This window comes from Engystomops pustulosus, chromosome 1, assembly GCF_040894005.1.
Source record: "Engystomops pustulosus chromosome 1, aEngPut4.maternal, whole genome shotgun sequence".
Taxonomy (NCBI): domain Eukaryota; kingdom Metazoa; phylum Chordata; class Amphibia; order Anura; family Leptodactylidae; genus Engystomops; species Engystomops pustulosus.
This window is the reverse complement of record NC_092411.1, coordinates 117,719,851-117,737,968: the sequence shown is the minus strand read 5'-3', so window position 1 is coordinate 117,737,968 and position 18,118 is coordinate 117,719,851. Positions and strand designations below refer to the sequence as shown.

Here is an 18,118-nt window from a genome sequence, read left to right as displayed (position 1 = left end):
AATCTGGCGCCCCCTGCACTGCCCCGACAGAGTAAACCACTTTTTTTGGGTGCACCTTTAACATAGGGCGTGCAACAATTTCTGTCAGACTTTGCATGTTAAATCTGGCGCACTGTCCGACGGAGCACTTAAATGCCCCCTTTAGTGCAGAAATTTGTGTCAAAAGAAGCATAGTGCAGCCGCGCCACAAAACTGTCACATGCAACACAAATGTGGTGCAGGCACTTCTTAAATTCCATGTTCAACTAGTTTGTACCTAAAAGAACATTTAAAGTCCAATAGAAAACTGGTGCACGGCCCTTAGTAAATGTGCCCCATAATCTCTACACTTGGGGACGCTGAGATGCTTTTCTTCCTCGTTTCTCCTTCCAATCGATGTATTTATACACCTCCGCTGGGGTGGGGGTTTGACTACACATTTCCCTTGGTTCTCATTTAGTGTCTGCAAGATAAGGTCATGCATGGAAACCACAAAGTCTGAACTTGTTTGTTACATTTGTTTTCTTTATTGGAAAATATGCAAATAAGTTTTCGGGATGGGCTAAGGAAAACCACACCTCTATTTGCTACGTTATAAGTCAGCCCCCTTGACACCAAGCATGACCTACAAGAGGCCTAATGATATGACATGGGATTAAACTAAACCAGTAGGAACAGACTCCCAACTGTACACAGCATTGTTTTGACCTGGTTGGGTCCCTTCACTAACTGGTTACTAGCTGTGAACTGGTTTTGCTGAGTGACTAGGGTCAGGAAGTTAGAGTTCTAAATACGGACATTACCAACTACGGCCACAGTCCAGGCGTGTGGAGACATATTTGTACAATTTCAACACTTTCAACATAATGACAATTCAACATGTTTCACACTGGTAACATGGTAAACTTAGTAACTGCAGCTTTAACACTCTGCTTGGAAGGGTTATAGTTAATTGTACTATCCAATTGTATGATCTGTAATTACTGTGAAGGAAGAAGTGTGCTGGTTGTGCTTGCAACCTCATAAGCGGGAGTTAATAAAACCCTTTGTGGGTGGGAGCACATGGTCTGTCTTTCTCCAGAGGAAAGCTCAAGAGGTCAGAGGAGTGCTGCAGAAGTCAGTGTTCCAGACCAGGAAGTAGAGGTGTCACAAGTAAGCCATCTGAGACCTTGAAGCAGTCAAAAGACTTAGCCCAGAGCAGAGGTCCACCTTGTGGCTCCATCTTTACCAGCCCAGTCTAAAGCTATTGTTCAGGCTGTGAGCATCCATCTTTCTGTGGACCTGCACTCCGACTAGCTATCTCCTTCCAGCTGAAGTTCGGCTGATGTTAAATCCGTTGCCTGCTGTTGAAGATTCAATAAAGAACTAAATTATTTTGCACAACGTGCCTCCAAGGGATACCTGGGTTAGGCTGTTCACCATCACAGGCTCCCCATCCTCCATCACCCAAGGATCCCTATCTACACATCTGGGTTGCCTCAGGGAGAAACCTATTCCATCAGCCTCTCCCTCCATTTTCTTGCACACACCACCTGCTGGAGACCTGCCAGGCTCTGGACAAGGCCTCTTCTCCCGTATACCAAGCACTGTGACCATAGCGTGCACAAGGCTCAGGTATTCTGGGTCCTGGCTTCATTCAAGCCATTAGAAAGGCCAAGTCCTAGTAAGGAATGTTGTATTAGCATCTGTAAACCAGATCTATCAATCTGGTACCTGCTATAAGCTGTAGGTAGTGTAGACCATGGAAATATTCCATATTGGAGTGACTTATACCATACCCTTTTGCAGAGGTTATGTTCCTTTTATCAGTCAGAAAGTGTTTACAATTTGTCACACCCTAGATAAGTATGGGGCAAGATATTTTACGTGGGCCTTGTTGCAAATTAGGACAGAATTCTGTTGTTTACAGTTGGATTAATCTTCCACAATGTTTCTAAAACTAAAGTAAAAAAACATAAGCAGTATGAAACTCAGTTCTTCTGTGCAGGATAACTTCTAAAGCAGAACTTGCTGTGATTTTTTTTATTTTGTTGTAGATAATACTGGAAGGAATACTTGGCGCTGATGAAAAGAGCAGCATAGCAATTTATGAGTTAAAAGTAACCACAGGGTATTGTATTGGTAAGTGTGAAACTGTTGTTTATTTCTATATTATAACCTTTACCAACATGTTACTTACATACGGAGTCCTCTTCAAACATACAGTGGGTATGGAAAGTATTCAGACCCCTTTAAATGTATCACTCTTTGTTTCACTGCAGCCAAAAAAGTTCTTTATACACTCAGCACCTCATCTTGACAGAAAACTAGAAATCAGAAATGTAGATATATTTGCTAATTTATTAAAAAAGAAAAGCTGGGATATCATGCACATTTGACGCACATGCAGTCTATTTCCTTCTGATCCTCCTTGAGATGGTTCTACTCCTACATTGGAGTCCAGCTGTGTTTAATTAAACTGATTGGACTTGATTGGGAAAGGCGTTATTGAAAGAGCATAGTCACATTACAGTATTTACACAGTATTTACAAGGGTACAAACATACAGCTTAAACTGTGTCGCAGCACAGACTGCAACACAATATACAATCAATTAAGATTCAGATTAAGATTAGTATTGAAAGCACACAGGAGTTTATACCTCCAGTGTGCCATGAAAATCCTACACTAGCACACTGCTCGGTCAATGTACCTAACTGAAAACAAATGACAATTCAATTAGGGCAACGACCTAGTGAAAATTTGAAGAAGGGTGTGAGGAAGCACTCACATGTTTATATAAACCTCACAGCTCACCTTGCACGTCAGAGACCTTAAGAATCATGAGGTCTAAGGAACTGTGCAAGAAGCTAAGAGACAGATTTGTGACAAGGCACTATTCTGGCCAAGGTTAGAAAAAAATTTCTGCAGCACTCAAGATTCCTAAGAGCACAGTTGCCTCCATAATCCTTAAATGGAAGTGGGTTGCAACAACTACATTTCTTCCCCGACCTGGCTGTCCAGCCAAACTAAGCAATTGTGAGAGAAGATCCTTGGTGAGAGAGGTAAAGAAGAACCCCAAGATCACTATGGCTGAGCTACAGAGATGCAGCAGAAAGATTGAAGAAAGTTCCAAAGTCAACTATCACTACAGCCCTACACCAATCGGGGCTTTATGGCAGAGTGTGCCGACAGAAGTCTCTCCTCTCTGAAAGACATATGAAAGCCTGCATACAGTTTGCAAAAATATACATGAAGGACTCCCAGACTATGAGAAATAAAATTTTATGGTCTGATATGATGAAGATTTAAATTTTTGGCATTAGTTCTAAGCGGTGTGTGTGGAGAAAACCAGGCACTGCTCATCACCTGCCAAATACAATCCTAACAGTGAAACATGGTGGTGTCAGTATCATGCTATGGTGGCATTTTTCAGCTGCAGGGACAGGACAACTGGTTGGATTTGAAGGAAAGATGAATGCAGCCAAGTACAGAGATATCCTGGATGAAAACCTCTTCCAGAGTGCTGTGGACTTCAGGCTGCGCCAAAGGTTCACCTTCCAGCAAGACAATGATCCTAAGCAGACAGCTAAAAAATCTTCAAAACAACTCTGTGACCATTCTTGACCGGCCCAGCCAGAGCCCTGACCTAAACCCAATTGAACATCTCTGGAGAGACATGAAAATTGCTGTCCATGAACGTTCACCATCCAACCTTAGGGAACTGGAGAGGATCTGTAAAGAAGAATGGCAGAGGATTCCCAAATCTAGGTGTGAAAAACTTGTTGCATCATTCTCAAGAAGTCTCCATTTTTCACTCCCCACCTTCAAAAATCTTAACGTTTTTTATTTTTGCACGTAAAGAGCTCTGTGAGGGCTTGTTTTCTGCGTAACAAATTGCACTCTATAGTGACAATATTTAAAATTCCATGCCATGCACTGATAAGCTGGAAGAAAATTCCAAATGCAGTGAAAATGCTGAAAAAAAAGCATTTGCGCCATTTTCTTGTGGGCTTGGATTTTACAGTTTTCACAGTGCGACCAAGATGACAGGTCTACTTTATTCTTTGGGTCAGTGCAATCATGGGGATACCGAATTTATATATGTTTTATAATATTTTCATATATTTACAAAAATTAAAACCTGTACAAAAATTTTGGGGGGATTTTGACAACTTCTGGCGCTAATAACTTTTTTATACTTTGGTGTACTGATCTGTGGGTGGTGTCATTTATTGCAACTTTTGATGATGTTTTCAATGCTCTATTTTTTATTTACGACCTTTTGATCACTTTTTATTGAATTTTTTATATTTTTCAAAATGGCAAAAAAGTGCCATTTTCAACTCCGGGGGCTTCTTCCGGTTACAGGGTTAAGCGCAGTTTTAAACTGTTATTATATTTTGATAGATCATGCATTTTTGGACATGGCAATACCTTTATGTGTTTATGATTTTTACTGTTTATTTATATTTATATCAGTTCTAGGGAAAGGTGGGTGAATTGAATTTTTAGGTTTTATTATTATAATTTTTTTAAAACTTTTTTTAATGTTTACGTTTATTTTTTTTTCAAATCCACTATCGCACTTTAACCCTAGGTTGTCTGATTGATCCTACCATATACTGCCATACTACAGTAACGAGACAGCCTCGGGTCTTCGGAAGACCCTAGGCTGGCATGGCGACTGATGGTGGCGCCCATCTTTTTGAAGCCGCCGGCAGAGCGATTGTCGGGTTAACACCTGCGATCGGTGCTAGCACTGTTCGTGCGTGCTACCGGTAAGTGTTTGCTGCAATATGTACCAAAGGCTTACCGGCTATGGAGAGGGCTCATCCCGTGAGCCTCTCCATGCACCCGCACCTGACTTGTGCCGTACTATTATGGGGTCAATAAATTAGCAAAAATATCTGTATTTCTGTGTTTCTTTTCTGTCAAGATGCAGCGTGTACAATAATGAGCAAAAAAATAACTTTTTTTTTATCTTAGCAGTGAAATAAAGAGTGAAAAATTTAAAGGGGTCTGAATACTTTCTGTACTCACTGTACCAGTTGTTTACTGCATTAGGTGTGCAAGCTGCCATGCTGCTACTCTATCGCATTACAACCTGTAGTCTCAATGACACTCAGGGCCTGTCATTTCTCCCAATCTCTAACAGTGGGGCACATTTACTTACCTGGTACTGTAAGTAAGATCGTGCACCCGATATCCTGCATGTGTCGCTTCCCCGCTCAGGTCCGCCGGAGTTCACCTTATTCTTCCTGGTGCATGTAAGTGCATTGTCTTGCGACACAATTTAAATGTTAAATCCTGCGCTCAGTCCGAATCCGTTGGATCGTCTGATGCCCCCCGTTTTCTGTTGCATGCAAGCCGTCGCGGTTGTGGCAAAATCTGATTGTGTGCGCCACAATAACCTTTTAAATACGGCGCAAATCGGTAATCGTCAGAATATCCGACGTTTGTGCGGTCCGCAGACCCTTAGTGCGGTCTGCAGACCAGTGTGCTGGTAGCTTTTTGATTTTGGAGAGCCGAAAATAGAAATGGGAAAAGGATATTGACGGCAAGAGGTTATGCATGACATTTCAAAATATAGTATGAGTTAATTATTGCCTTTGTTAGATTTTTTCTTCTTAACTTGTTGGAAACAATATACATGTTTAATGGACATTGGTCAGTAAAGTATCCAGCTTGCTCACTATACCTGCAGGAATGCTGCCTGTGTTTCTATGTCTTTCTATAAATTTTTTCAAGGGCTGAACATTAAAAAGACTCAAAGAACCAAGTAAGAAGCATATTTGTAAAAACCCACTTTTATTTATTCCATGTCAATGAAAACATAAATTCAAGGATTTGAGGAGCTCAACCATACAGTCAAGCTACTTCCCCTTTAAATGGCTGATCTGCACTGAAACTACCAATCTTCGGTTGGACATAATGCTCCCTGGGTTTGAATATTCAAGCATGCATATTCAAGGGCACAGACGTATCCCAATTTGTGCTTATACAGTGGAATATGTCGCTCTGTGCCTGATCTTCCCCCCTGGTGTAGGAGGAGAAGAGAATATTAGTAGCAACCAGTGATTGGTGTCCATGGTGGTTCCCTACGGATATCACTGTTCTTATAATGACAGTGGCATTACTGGGGAATTTCCCTGAGCATGCTCTTAGTGGAAGACATGGGACAATGCAGTACTGCTGCATCCATCCCACACAGACTTCAATGGCCTCCACCAAGCATAAGCATCGCTCAGCCAGAGGCAGCAGAATGCAAAGACATAGCTTTCTGGGTCTATACATCCTGCTTTTTACACATTATATGAAATATACTGGTGCCAGTATTTAAAAAAGGGTCAAAAAGTAATTCAGGGAACTACAGTTGGGAAAGTTTTTCAAAGGTTTGTTAGAGATGCTTTCCTTGATTAGCTTAATGCATATAACCTTTTAACACAATATCAGTATTATGAGGGATGGATCCTGTTAGACCTGGGGGCAGCTGTAAATGTTGTATGTGGACTTTTCCAAGGTTCTTTTCCCGTTAATGAACATAACCTTTTACTGTGGTCAGTCATCTTATTCTAGGTATTAATATTTTTTAACAAAAATGTGTTAATAAATAATATTTTTTTATGTGAAAAGGAGATTTATGTCAATGTATACATTCAGTGTTCATGCCAAGAGCTTTCAATATGCATACGCTGAGTGTATATAAAAGGCCAGGTGTGAACACATCCTGCAAGTGAAAACCACATTGGGGTACATTTACTTACCCGTGCCGTCCGCCGATCCAGAATGTCCAACGAGGATTCGGAGCTGCCGCGATTCACTTACAGCATGCGCCCGATTTCTTGAATGTGCTGCTTCCCCGCTGAGGTCCGCCGGACTTCACCATCTTCCTTCCGGTGCATGTGAGTGCTGATTTTGCGATACAATTTGAATTTTAATTCCGCGGTTTGTCCAAATCAGTCGGGTTGTCCGACGGCCACGCCACCCTGTGCAATTCAGTGCAGAACAGAAATAGTCGGGAAACCCGACAGTATCGCGGTCCGCGGACCATTAGTAAATGTGCCCCATAGTGTTGGCCACTTTATAAGTCCTTCAAATTTTCCATTTCTATTTCACCATGAACAGTAATTTCTGAACAATAATTTCTGAATAAAATGTAATATTTATGCAAATAAATATATAAGTATCTTGGTACAATGGAGACATTGGCATATATGGTACACATGTTTCTTCATGCTATATCTTCTTTTTATAGGCAATGTAATTTATTCTATATATTCAGCGGAGTTGGTCTAGGTAGAAAAATTTAAATAAAGGCACCAGCCGGTGCGACACAAAGATTACTTAACCATAATAATGTACATTTTTCAAAAATTACTCGGATGTTAATAAAAAAAATGTAAAATAAAAAGCTTGCAAGCTTATAAGAAGCCGTATGCACTGAGATGGTTTGGGATATGGCAGGCTACTTTTAAAAACACTAGTAAAACTGCAAGTACAGTAATATACACTATGAAAAATGCTTGCATTTTAAAGTGATAAGCCATCACAAAGGTATCTTAAAGAAAATCTAACATCAAATTGAAACCTGATAAAACACAGACTCTTAATCATACTGAGATTTGCTGCTGCAGTGTAACAGCAACTTGTGAAGTCAGAGCAGAAAGGGTTAAATGTAACATCCCCAGATATCATTAGCATTAAAAGTTTATTTTAGAAGGAAGGAGGCCATGTATAACAGAAGATTACCACAATCACAGTGCCTGGATCTATGAGTAATCAATACACAGAAACGAAAAAAGCGGGACTAGCACACCTAAGATAAGTATAATGAGGGTCAAGGCTATACATATAAACTATGGAACTCACAAGAAAACAGAAGTATGCCACAAGACCAAAAAAATAAAGTATAAACAACTTTTATTGATATGAATTACACCACAACACAAAAAAACCATAAAAACATTTAAAAGTGTGAACAACACACAAACAAACAATCCAGCAGGGGGACCTAGCATGTGATAGTGCTGGTCACCCCTACAAACCACCAGCTCCCCCTCCTGAGATAACACCCCCAAAATCCAGAAATGTATCTTATAGTGGATGAAATATCCAGTGTATGTGGTCAAAGCTCATAATCCCGGGAGAATCAACAAAAAGTAAACCAGCAATCCTCCAACAGAACAATCTAAAAACAAGTGCAATGAGGTATATGTACAAGATGGATCCACATATCTACCTGCTGCAACCGGGATGAACGCAAAGGGGAGGTGAGGGGAAGCTGGGGCACACAGCCCCACGTGTATCGCCACCCAACTGGCTTCCTCAGGGCCCCAGCTTCCCCTCACCTCCCCTTTGCGTTCATCCCGGTTGCAGCATTTCTGGATTTTGTGCGGCTAGGGGGGTGTTATCTCAGGAGGGGGAGCTGGTGGTTTGTAGGGGTGACCAGCACTATCACATGCTAGGTCCCCCTGCTGGATTGTTTGTTTGTGTGTTGTTCACACTTTTAAATGTTTTTATGGTTTTTTTGTGTTGTGGTGTAATTCATATCAATAAAAGTTGTTTATACTTTATTTTTTTGGTCTTTTGGCATACTTCTGTTTTCTTGTGAGTTCCATGGATCTATGAGTAATGTCCCTAGTTTATCTTGTCTGGCTTTGATGGTAGATTTCCTTTAAATACACCAGTAAAGGTGCAGGAATTGCGACTTTTTCCTGACTAACACCACATCCATGCCAAGTTGGGGGACATCCCTGTGTGTGGAGTAGGCTGGACAGGCCTGGTGCTGGTTATAATGCAATCCTAGGTGAAGTGTAATATCAGTCATCAGGGGGGGGGTTGTTATATCAATCAGTAGAGTCTTTAGTTGCCCTTGTCATTCTATACTTAAGCTTCATAGAATAGATAACACAGATAACATAGATAACACAGAAAAAGAGAAATCTGCATATCGAGACATTGGGGCAGATTTACTTACCTGGTCCATTCGCGATCCAGCGGCGCGTTCTCTCTGAATTCGGGTCCGGCCGGGATTCACTAAGGTAGTTCCTCCGACGTCCACCAGGTAGCGCTTCTGCGCTGAAGTTCCCCGAAGCCTGCCGGAATGCACTGAAGTACACCGGCCTATTCCTAGTGAAGGTAAGCGCGAGTCCCACAACACTTTTTTTTTTTTAAATGCAGCGATTTTTCCGAATCCGTCGGGTTTTCGTTCGGCCACGCCACCCAATTTCCGTGTGTGTGTGCCAGCGCGATGCGCCACAATCCGATCGCGTGCGTCAAAATCCCGGGGCAATTCAGGGAAAATCGGCGCAAGTCGGTAATATTCTGGTAACACGTCGGGAAATCGCGAATCGGGCCCTTAGTAAATGACCCCCATTGTCTGATTGAGCAGAGAGGAGTCTGCACTTTTATTATGTACCCTTCAAGGGTACCCTGTGTAGGGATAGAGTCCTTCATAAGCAACTAGAATAATATATCTGGGTAAGCAAAATTATTGATGAAATTGCTTCTTGCTACAGAGAACAAATGAACTGTTTTGTCTGGTTACTCAACAAAAATATAATAATGAACAAATATCAATGCCGCTAATATATTCTTCATTGTTATGATACAAATAATGATATGTATGGATTATCAACATGTTGGCTGCTTATTATGTCATTGCAGAGTGTGATTTTGAGGAAAACCATCTTTGTGGTTACATGAACAGCTGGAACCCAAATGTAAACTGGTTTGTTGGAGGAGGCAACATTAGAAATTCACAGGCTATCATGCCTAAAGACCACACACTTGGCAGTGAATATGGTAAGTAAGTTAATGTATGATGTGTTATAGATACATGAATGTTTGAGGCAGATAATAATTAACAGTACAAAATAAGATGATAATCTTGAGACAGAACCATATGCTGTTCTTTCCCTGATTGGACCATGAAAGGCTTAAGAGATTTTTTTTTTTTTGGACCTTATTTAGACAGAAAGATAGAAACTTTAATAATTGCCAGCGGGGAAATTATTGTGCTGCAGCTCAGATCACATATATAATAACATATAATACATACCTATATAATAACAGACATCCAGATCGTTAGACATAAACTATACAACATATATACAAAGTTTATAAATCACCATAGAATCACCATAAAAATGACAGTAAATTCCTGACTCAGTGTCATCCACCCCAAGAACCTTATTTTATAAAATAATAGCTATTAGTAAATTGGATTGAGATTACTAAAATTACTCTGCATTTAGAGGAAATCTCCATTAAATAAGTTCCACTGATGTGTTGAATATTGATTCTGTCCATCATATCTGTGTGTCCAGTAGTTACTGAGAAATATGCTGCATTTTTGAGGCTTCTCCCACCATCCAGCTGCTGATTGACAGATTTCTTCCTAGTCACTGAATCAGACAATCTGAGTTGGTAAAGCCTGTCACTCATGGATTGTATGACAATGAAAGCACAGCAAGTAATAAACTGTACATTTCTCTTAAACTACCGGCCAATACACAATTGACAGAAGTCTAAAATCAGCATGTCTGTCTCTACCTTATGCTTCCCTCATAGACAGCAGCATAAATGCAGTGATGAATTCTGAATGTAATACCAGATATTTTTTTTGTAACATGATGTAACATCAATAAATCAAATTAGTTATTTTTCATAACTTTTTATGGAAATTTATTTTTTGTCCAAATACAAAGTGCCTCCCATAGCTTTTTTTTCTTTCTCTTCTATAGGTCACTATATGTATGTTGACTCTGTTTATGCTAAGCAGTTTCAAGAGGTAGCACATTTGGTGTCTCCTTTGATTGTTACTCCCATATCTGGTTGCCTTTCTTTTTACTATCGTATTCATCGTGAAAGCAGCAATATTTTTATGGTCTATACTAGAGACTTACATGGGTCCTATGAAGAAATCTGGAAAATGAATGAGGTGAGACAGGGGGAATGGAATCTGGCCGAGGTAGACTTAAATGCCTTATTCCCTGTTGAGGTAAGGCAAGTTTATTGTAACCTTTAAGGCTTTATTGCACTGTATGTTGCCTTGTTTTATTGTTGTGGAATAGCAGAGATGTAGGAGAGCTGACTGTGAATAGAACAGAATAGAATACTTTATTATCCCCATGGTGGAAATTGATTTTGTCCTATGTGTCATTGCGTTTAATATGCATCTCCAGGATCTCATCATCTCTAATATGTCTCTTCTCTCTCTATGTGTCAGATGCTAGTTCAATGTTCAGAAGATAAATGAAAGTGTATATAAACCTGTGCCCTGATAATCAAACCACATTTTCAGCTCACAGAACTAGATGGATCATAATGGGGGTCATTTATTCGCGTTTTTGCGACGGGTTAACCGAATTTTTCCGTTTTGCGCCGATTTTCCCTGTATTGCCACGGATTTTGGAGCACGCGGTCGGATTGTGGCGCACGCGATGGATTCGGAAAAAACGGCGCATTTTTAAAAAAAAGTGTCGCTCGACACGTGCTTACCGACCTGGTGGACGTCGGAGGAACTGCCTTAGTGAATCCCGGCCGGACCCGAATCAACCGCAGAGAACGCGCCGCTGGATCGCGAAAGGACCGGGTAAGTAAATCTACCCCAATGTGTCTGCTTAGAGAGTTCCCGCCCACACTCTGACCAGCCTGGGGAGTGATAGGAGCTAGAACAGCAATAAAACTGAGTAAAATTGTACAGTAAAGGGCTAAAAATTATCTTTATTGTGTTAACATCAGTACGGGATAGAAATTTGAGAATTTTCTTTCATGGGCAAACCCCTTTAAAGGACACCTGTCATCAGGTCTCTGCCACTATTTCTGTCACCACTACCTGCTGGAGCAGCTCACAAGGATTCCATCCCAGCGTTTATCTAGTCAATTCATACATTAATCATTGTAAAACCATCTTTTCTTTATTATGTAAATGAGGCTGGTCACATGGTCAGAGGCAGTGATGTCACCACTGTTACCCCTCCCCTCTCCTCTCCCTGCTCATGTCTGTGTGTAATGTATAGTAAAGCATTGATAGTGTCTGTGCTTTATCTGCTGGAATGCTCTATCTCCTAATACACATGCGTGACACACAGACATCAGCTACACATGAATCTGACATCTGACATGTTCTGCTATAACGTGGCTGCCTGGAGCTGTTGTATCTTTCACATACACACACCAGCTGCACGGGGCGTGACCTCCAGCACCAGGAAGCACATGGAGGAGCCATTACACCATTATACAGGCTGTCAGTCATGCACTGGGGGTGTGGCTGTGCCTCCCACTCATGAATAAGCTGGACAGCTTAAATATGATAATGACTCATTGGACATCTTACAGCTCATTTGCATACAACTTTAGGACCACATTGCTTAGGTTTACAGGCATGTAGAGGGACAATGAAGGGATAAAGGCAATGCTTTCTAATGACAGTTTATGAAAATATATTTAGTTTAGGGGGTTATTTTGCCTGACAGGTTAAAGTTGATATTGGTAAATGTGATTTCTAATGTAGAAAACCTATTTTTCAAATACTTATATTATTAGTTCTTTGCTTAACGGACATCTACCATCAGATGTACTGATGGAAGATTGCCCTCATGTACCTGCTCGTTATGCCTTCTAGGGGTTGGAAATGTTTTTTTGTAAGCCCAGAATATGTAAATGAGCCTGAGATTCTCCAGCCGATTTCACCAGAGCGCCTCTTGACTCGTGGGCTCATTAAGTATTCAAGCCCCCACTCATTATTCAGTATCCTTGTCCTTCCCGCTAATGTGCGGATAGGTAGAGGCACCCGGCTGTCTCACGATCCTGCACAGCTGGCTGGAAAGTATGATCACAAGACTTGTAGGGTTCCACTTGTAGGACTCTCACTGATTAGTCAAAGTGGAAAGGTTCTTGGGTTCCTCATTTTGGATGAATCCACAGATTTCAGCTGATCACTGGCATTTCCAGCAGCAATAGAGCCTAAGGCTACATTCTCACAAACATAGCAGAGCACACCTCACTGCTGGAGAGGAGAAGGGGTGAGAGAGAAGGAATGCACATGATTTCTGTCACCTAATGAAAATGTTGTATTAATATTTCAGATTGTCTTTGAAGTTGCATTCAATGGCATCCAAGCAGGATATGTTGCTATAGATGATATTTCATTTTCTGCTGAATACTGCAGTGAGGAAAAAGGTACAAGTTACATATGTTTATTCATTTGTTTAAATAGTACTGGTTGATATGTCTCTCATTACGGCTTTATAAAATATAACATGTCTACCATCAGAAAATAAATCTACAGTTCAAATTTACATCAAATTGATCCATTTGCTCTGAAGACAGGTATAGGGGTTAATAAGTTATTGTTAATGAAATAATTTTTTTCAGAATTTTAATACTCACCTTTCTTTAGAGATGAGTGGACCCAAGCTTAAAACATAATTCTGCTCATCTCTACCTATCTTTAAGATAAGTCATCAATATCGGATTGGTAGGGGTCTAATACCTGGCACCTGGAAACAGACAGCTTGATCCGCTAAAATGCACGTTAGGGTATTGCAGCTCAGCTCTCATTGAATTAAAAGGAAGCTGAGCTGCAGTACTCTGAAAAAGCCACTACACATTGGGTAAACCTGCCTTCTTCAAGCTCCCGTCAAGCATTGGAGGCTACCCAAGGCAGTGTGCATTGCTGCACACAGAGCCATTGGCAGAGGCGAGCTGTCAGTGTGACCACCCAATCCTCTACTGTGACATGGGGCCGATATCACAGTGCTGGCCCAGCATACTACATACTGAGCACAGGATTCTGAGCACTGTACCTGCAAGGGGATCTAATAGATATTATTACCTTGTTACCTTACTATTACTGTTATATGTGATCTGTGTATAATACAGCAGGGAACACAACGGCCCAGGTTTACTAAAGCCCCTGGGCCAGTTTTCTCTCTGACTTTTCATGTTTTTTCACGTGCAAACTGCACAGACTGAGCCCTCTCCATACAAGGTGGCGTTTGCTGCATATGAAAAGTGATTAAAAGGCTGTACATTCTTCGAAATGGAAGCATTGAAAACGTCATTAGCACCAGAAGATGGCAAAATGAAGAATTTTATCTTGTACTGGAAGTTCTAATTTTTGTAAAAGTATGAAAATATTATAAAACCTATACAAATTTGGAATCCCCGTGATCACACTGACCCAAAGAATGAAGTAGACATTTCATTTTAGGCGCACAGTGAAAGCCGTAAAATCCAATGGTGTTTTTTCACCATTTTCACTGCATTTGGAATTTTTTCCCGCTTCCCAGTACACGGCATGGAATATTAAAATACCATCACTAGGAAGTGCAATTTGTTATGGAGAAAACAAGCCCATACACAGCCTTTTGCATGTTAAAATAAAAAAGTTATAGATTTTTGAAGATGGGGAGTAAAAAATAGAAACGTAAAAACCAAAAAGGGTTGGCGTTAAGGGGTTAAAAAGTGTCCGACAATTGTGGCACAAAATTCTGCGTTAGGGTGCTCAGTCGGACCGTGCGCCTCATTTAACATGCAAAGTCCGATAAAAGTGTGTTGCACGGCCCGTGTTAAAGGTCCACCAATAAAAAGTTGGTGCACTTTATCGGGGCAGTGCAGGTTAATGAAGAACAGGCACCACAAATCATGAATCTGGCACACTAACTAACACTACACACGCAAACTGCACAAAGTGTTTTTAGTAAATGTGGGCCAATATGCTTGTTTGTATTCATACACAATAAAGTAAGCATGGATTGAAAAGTTATAAGGGGTGAGTGCAATTCTTTTCATCTGCACTATTAATGTGATGCAACCCCCAACTAGGAACAAGATCTACCCCTGTTCAGCTCAACGATTGCTTCATTTTGAGAGTATTTTGTAAAGACTATTATCTTGTGGTGTCACTTTTATTCTCCCTTTTGATCTATTAACACTACAGTACCTACGTGTTATTTATTTGTATTACTGAAAATGTCATACTCCTCAAAAATTATAACAGAAGTATTTATGTTTTGGAAAAACGTTTGTGTGACCTTAGATACTGTGTCTTATATTAATTTTTGCTCCTAAAAAGGTACTAGGTCTTATTTTCAGGGTATGAACAAGATGAATGAACAATAAACAAGAATTCACCTTTATTGTTGAACAAAAAATTAACTTCTCTAATAACTCTCCTTATAACTCTCCAAACTCTGAATTTTATGCTGAATTTCTTGTAACTCCATTTCTATTGGCATCATTGGCCTCAATCTCTTATGTTTAGTAACAGAACTTTCCTCAATGAGCCCTTCTTGTCCGGGTATCTAAATGATCTACTAATACTAATGTACAGTGTGGGGGGAGCTGCCGCAATGACTGCCGCTTCATTATTTCCAGTGGACAAAAATCTGACCATACTCACACAGATACTAACGAGCCGATTTCTGTCTACTGGAAGCTTTCTATAGAATGACAGCAAACAGAGATTCAGAAAACTGTGAGGAATTGATAAATATGTATTGGAAAATTGTATAATTTTTTATCATACAAACAATAACATTAATTTGCGAAAATGGGAATACCCCTTTAACATTGCCCTATACCTGTGAGGTTTTCGAGGAAATTTGGAAAACCCTTTAAAAGAGGTCCCTATAGTGAATATGTATTCCTATCCACACACAGGCATTCTGTAGGATAACTGCAGTACTCGGTACTCTCCAGCACCCCTATGCAACTGCAGTTACATTTAACAGGGAGTAAAGGTGTGGGTGAGCGTGCCAGCTGTAAGTCCCCCTTCACACTGCAACTTTTACCCTATACTGATCAGAAACCCTTGTAATAACAAAAGACAATTTGTCCTTGATCATGCAAGGATAATTAATTTATATAACCATCTACTATATAGAATATCAAGACAGTCTTTAACTATTGCATTTTGAAAATAACGTGTCTCCAGGGCTTATTAGATTTTGGCAGATCATTTTGCCTTTGGCTTGTAAACCAGCTGATCTCATTGTTTGGTCATGTGGACAGCAGAATTTTTTCCATCACAACCTAGTACAGTCACTGAAACAAATCTGTTCTATTTAAAATAACTCTGCTGAAAAACATTTTCTTCTAAAATAATTAAAGAGAAACTGTCAGGATTTCACATTTTGATGTAATAATAACATTCTTAGTTACATCAAAGAGTATAGAGTAACACTAGTATATAAAGTTTAACGACTCCCCTCTGATACAGACGATACCGTGCTCTGGAAGTGTGTCTGGACCTTGACAAGTATAATGTATTGAAGAATGTAAATCACTTTATTCGCAAGTTATAAAAGTTTCAGCTAGTCAGGGATCTAGCCTACGTGTTTTCTAGTAAATGAGAACAAAAAAACCCCACATGACTGACTACCAAGGGATTCTACAAAAGTTGTACCCACCCATGTGCACATTTTCCAGTACTAATGATTCATTTACATACAACATTAAAAAGCACCTCAACTGTAATACCAATTCCGCTGTATGCATTTTCTGCTGCAAAATTTGTAATTTATTGTATGTGGGATGCAACATCCAGAAGTTTAAAGTTGTTTTCCCACGAACAGTGATGAGACCCCCACAGATCACGAAAACGAGAGATCCACAGGATAGGGCCTAACTTGCTGATCGTGGGGGTCTCAGTGATGAGACCCAACAGATCACCAAAACAAGGGGGCCGATGGGGTTCCACGTACCTCCGTTGGACCCCTCGTCGCTCCGTCAGAATAGTGGAGCAGACGGCTGTGCATGAGCATTCTGCTCCATTAATCTCTATACAGCTGACAGAACTTTCCGATTGCCAACTTGTCTAACATTTACTTGGCAAGCCCAAGTATCTCTCCCGCCGAAATCTTTTGGGGTAGAAATTCAACTGGTTCAGAGCACAAAACACAACTTTGATACTACACTAGAAAGAATGTGTAGCGGGCAGATGGAGCCTCTCACTATGTAGAAGCAGAGCATGCTATTGAAGCTGCATTATACATTTGTTTTGCATTCAACCAACAACATATTTCTGAAGACTCTGTACCCTCAAAGAAGTTTTAGAGACTGAGTGCCAAAACTACAACCAAACCCAACCATTTTAACTCAGTGTGCCAACATGGAAATTTAAAGGACACCTGTCATCAGGTCTCTGTAGCTAATCCTGTCACCACTGCCTGTTGGAGGAGCTCACAAGAATTCCATCCAAGTCTTTATTTAGTCAATTCATACATTAATCATTCTAAACTAATCTTTTCTTTATTATGTAGATGAGCCTGGGCACATGGAGACAGAAAGTGATGCGCATGAATATTTGAATAAAAAATGATCGAACAGTCACATAGTTCCCAAATTGATATAAATTAAAATGTTGGCGAATACTGCAAAAAAATTATATCTTACATAGTTCCATATGCCAAAGTGTGAAAAAGTCATTAGCCTCAGAATTTGGCAAAATGGCAAATATTTTTAGTAAATTTAATAAAGTATTTTTTTAAATCTACTAAAAACTAATAAAATCTTGATAAATTTGGTATCCCTGTGATCGCATCGACCCAAATAATAAAAGGGAAGTGTCATATAGAGCACAGAATGAAAGCCGTAAAAACATAGCCCACAAGAATATGCAGCAAATGCACACTTGAATTTTTTTCCCAGTTTTCCAGTACATTACAGAATATTAAATGGCGCCACTAAAAAGTACAAAGCCCTTATACATCTAAGTTATAGAAAAGTAGAAAAGTTATCGCTTTTGGAATGAGAGGAGTAAAAGAAGAAACGCAAAAACGAAAAAAGGGTCCTTCAAGGGTTAAGCAGTAGCTTATTTCTTACTACTCTGCCACAGCTTACACTCATATTGGGGTCTTCAGGAGACCAATAATGTTAAAAAAAGTAGGACAAATTCAAATTATCATAGTAGCATCCCTCCAGGGTACCTCTGAACAGGAAGAGTTGTGGAGCCGGAAGCAGGAGCTCCAATTACAATCTAGCCCTGCCCACATCTCCTCGCTCTTCCTGTAGTCCCAGAGTCCTTTCAACCAAAGATGAGTCAATTGCTGTGTAGGGAATTACATTAAAATTTGGTTTGTGACTCCCTACAAGGTCATATGGTCATATTGATTAATAATATCCTAGCTCTATGCCATAACATCGTGAT

General features: G+C 40.2%; 1 protein-coding gene across 2 annotated transcripts in view; it reads left to right on the top strand.

The window, feature by feature from the left end:
* Positions 1-18,118, top strand: part of MAMDC2 (MAM domain containing 2) — a 74,554-nt gene that overhangs the window by 41,022 nt on the left and 15,414 nt on the right. For both annotated transcript variants that reach the window (XM_072151095.1, XM_072151104.1), the window contains exons 4-7: positions 2,016-2,100; positions 9,628-9,765; positions 10,707-10,963; positions 13,053-13,146. In XM_072151095.1, the coding sequence (XP_072007196.1) occupies positions 2,016-2,100; positions 9,628-9,765; positions 10,707-10,963; positions 13,053-13,146 (574 nt within the window). The remainder of the gene's footprint in view (positions 1-2,015; positions 2,101-9,627; positions 9,766-10,706; positions 10,964-13,052; positions 13,147-18,118) is intronic.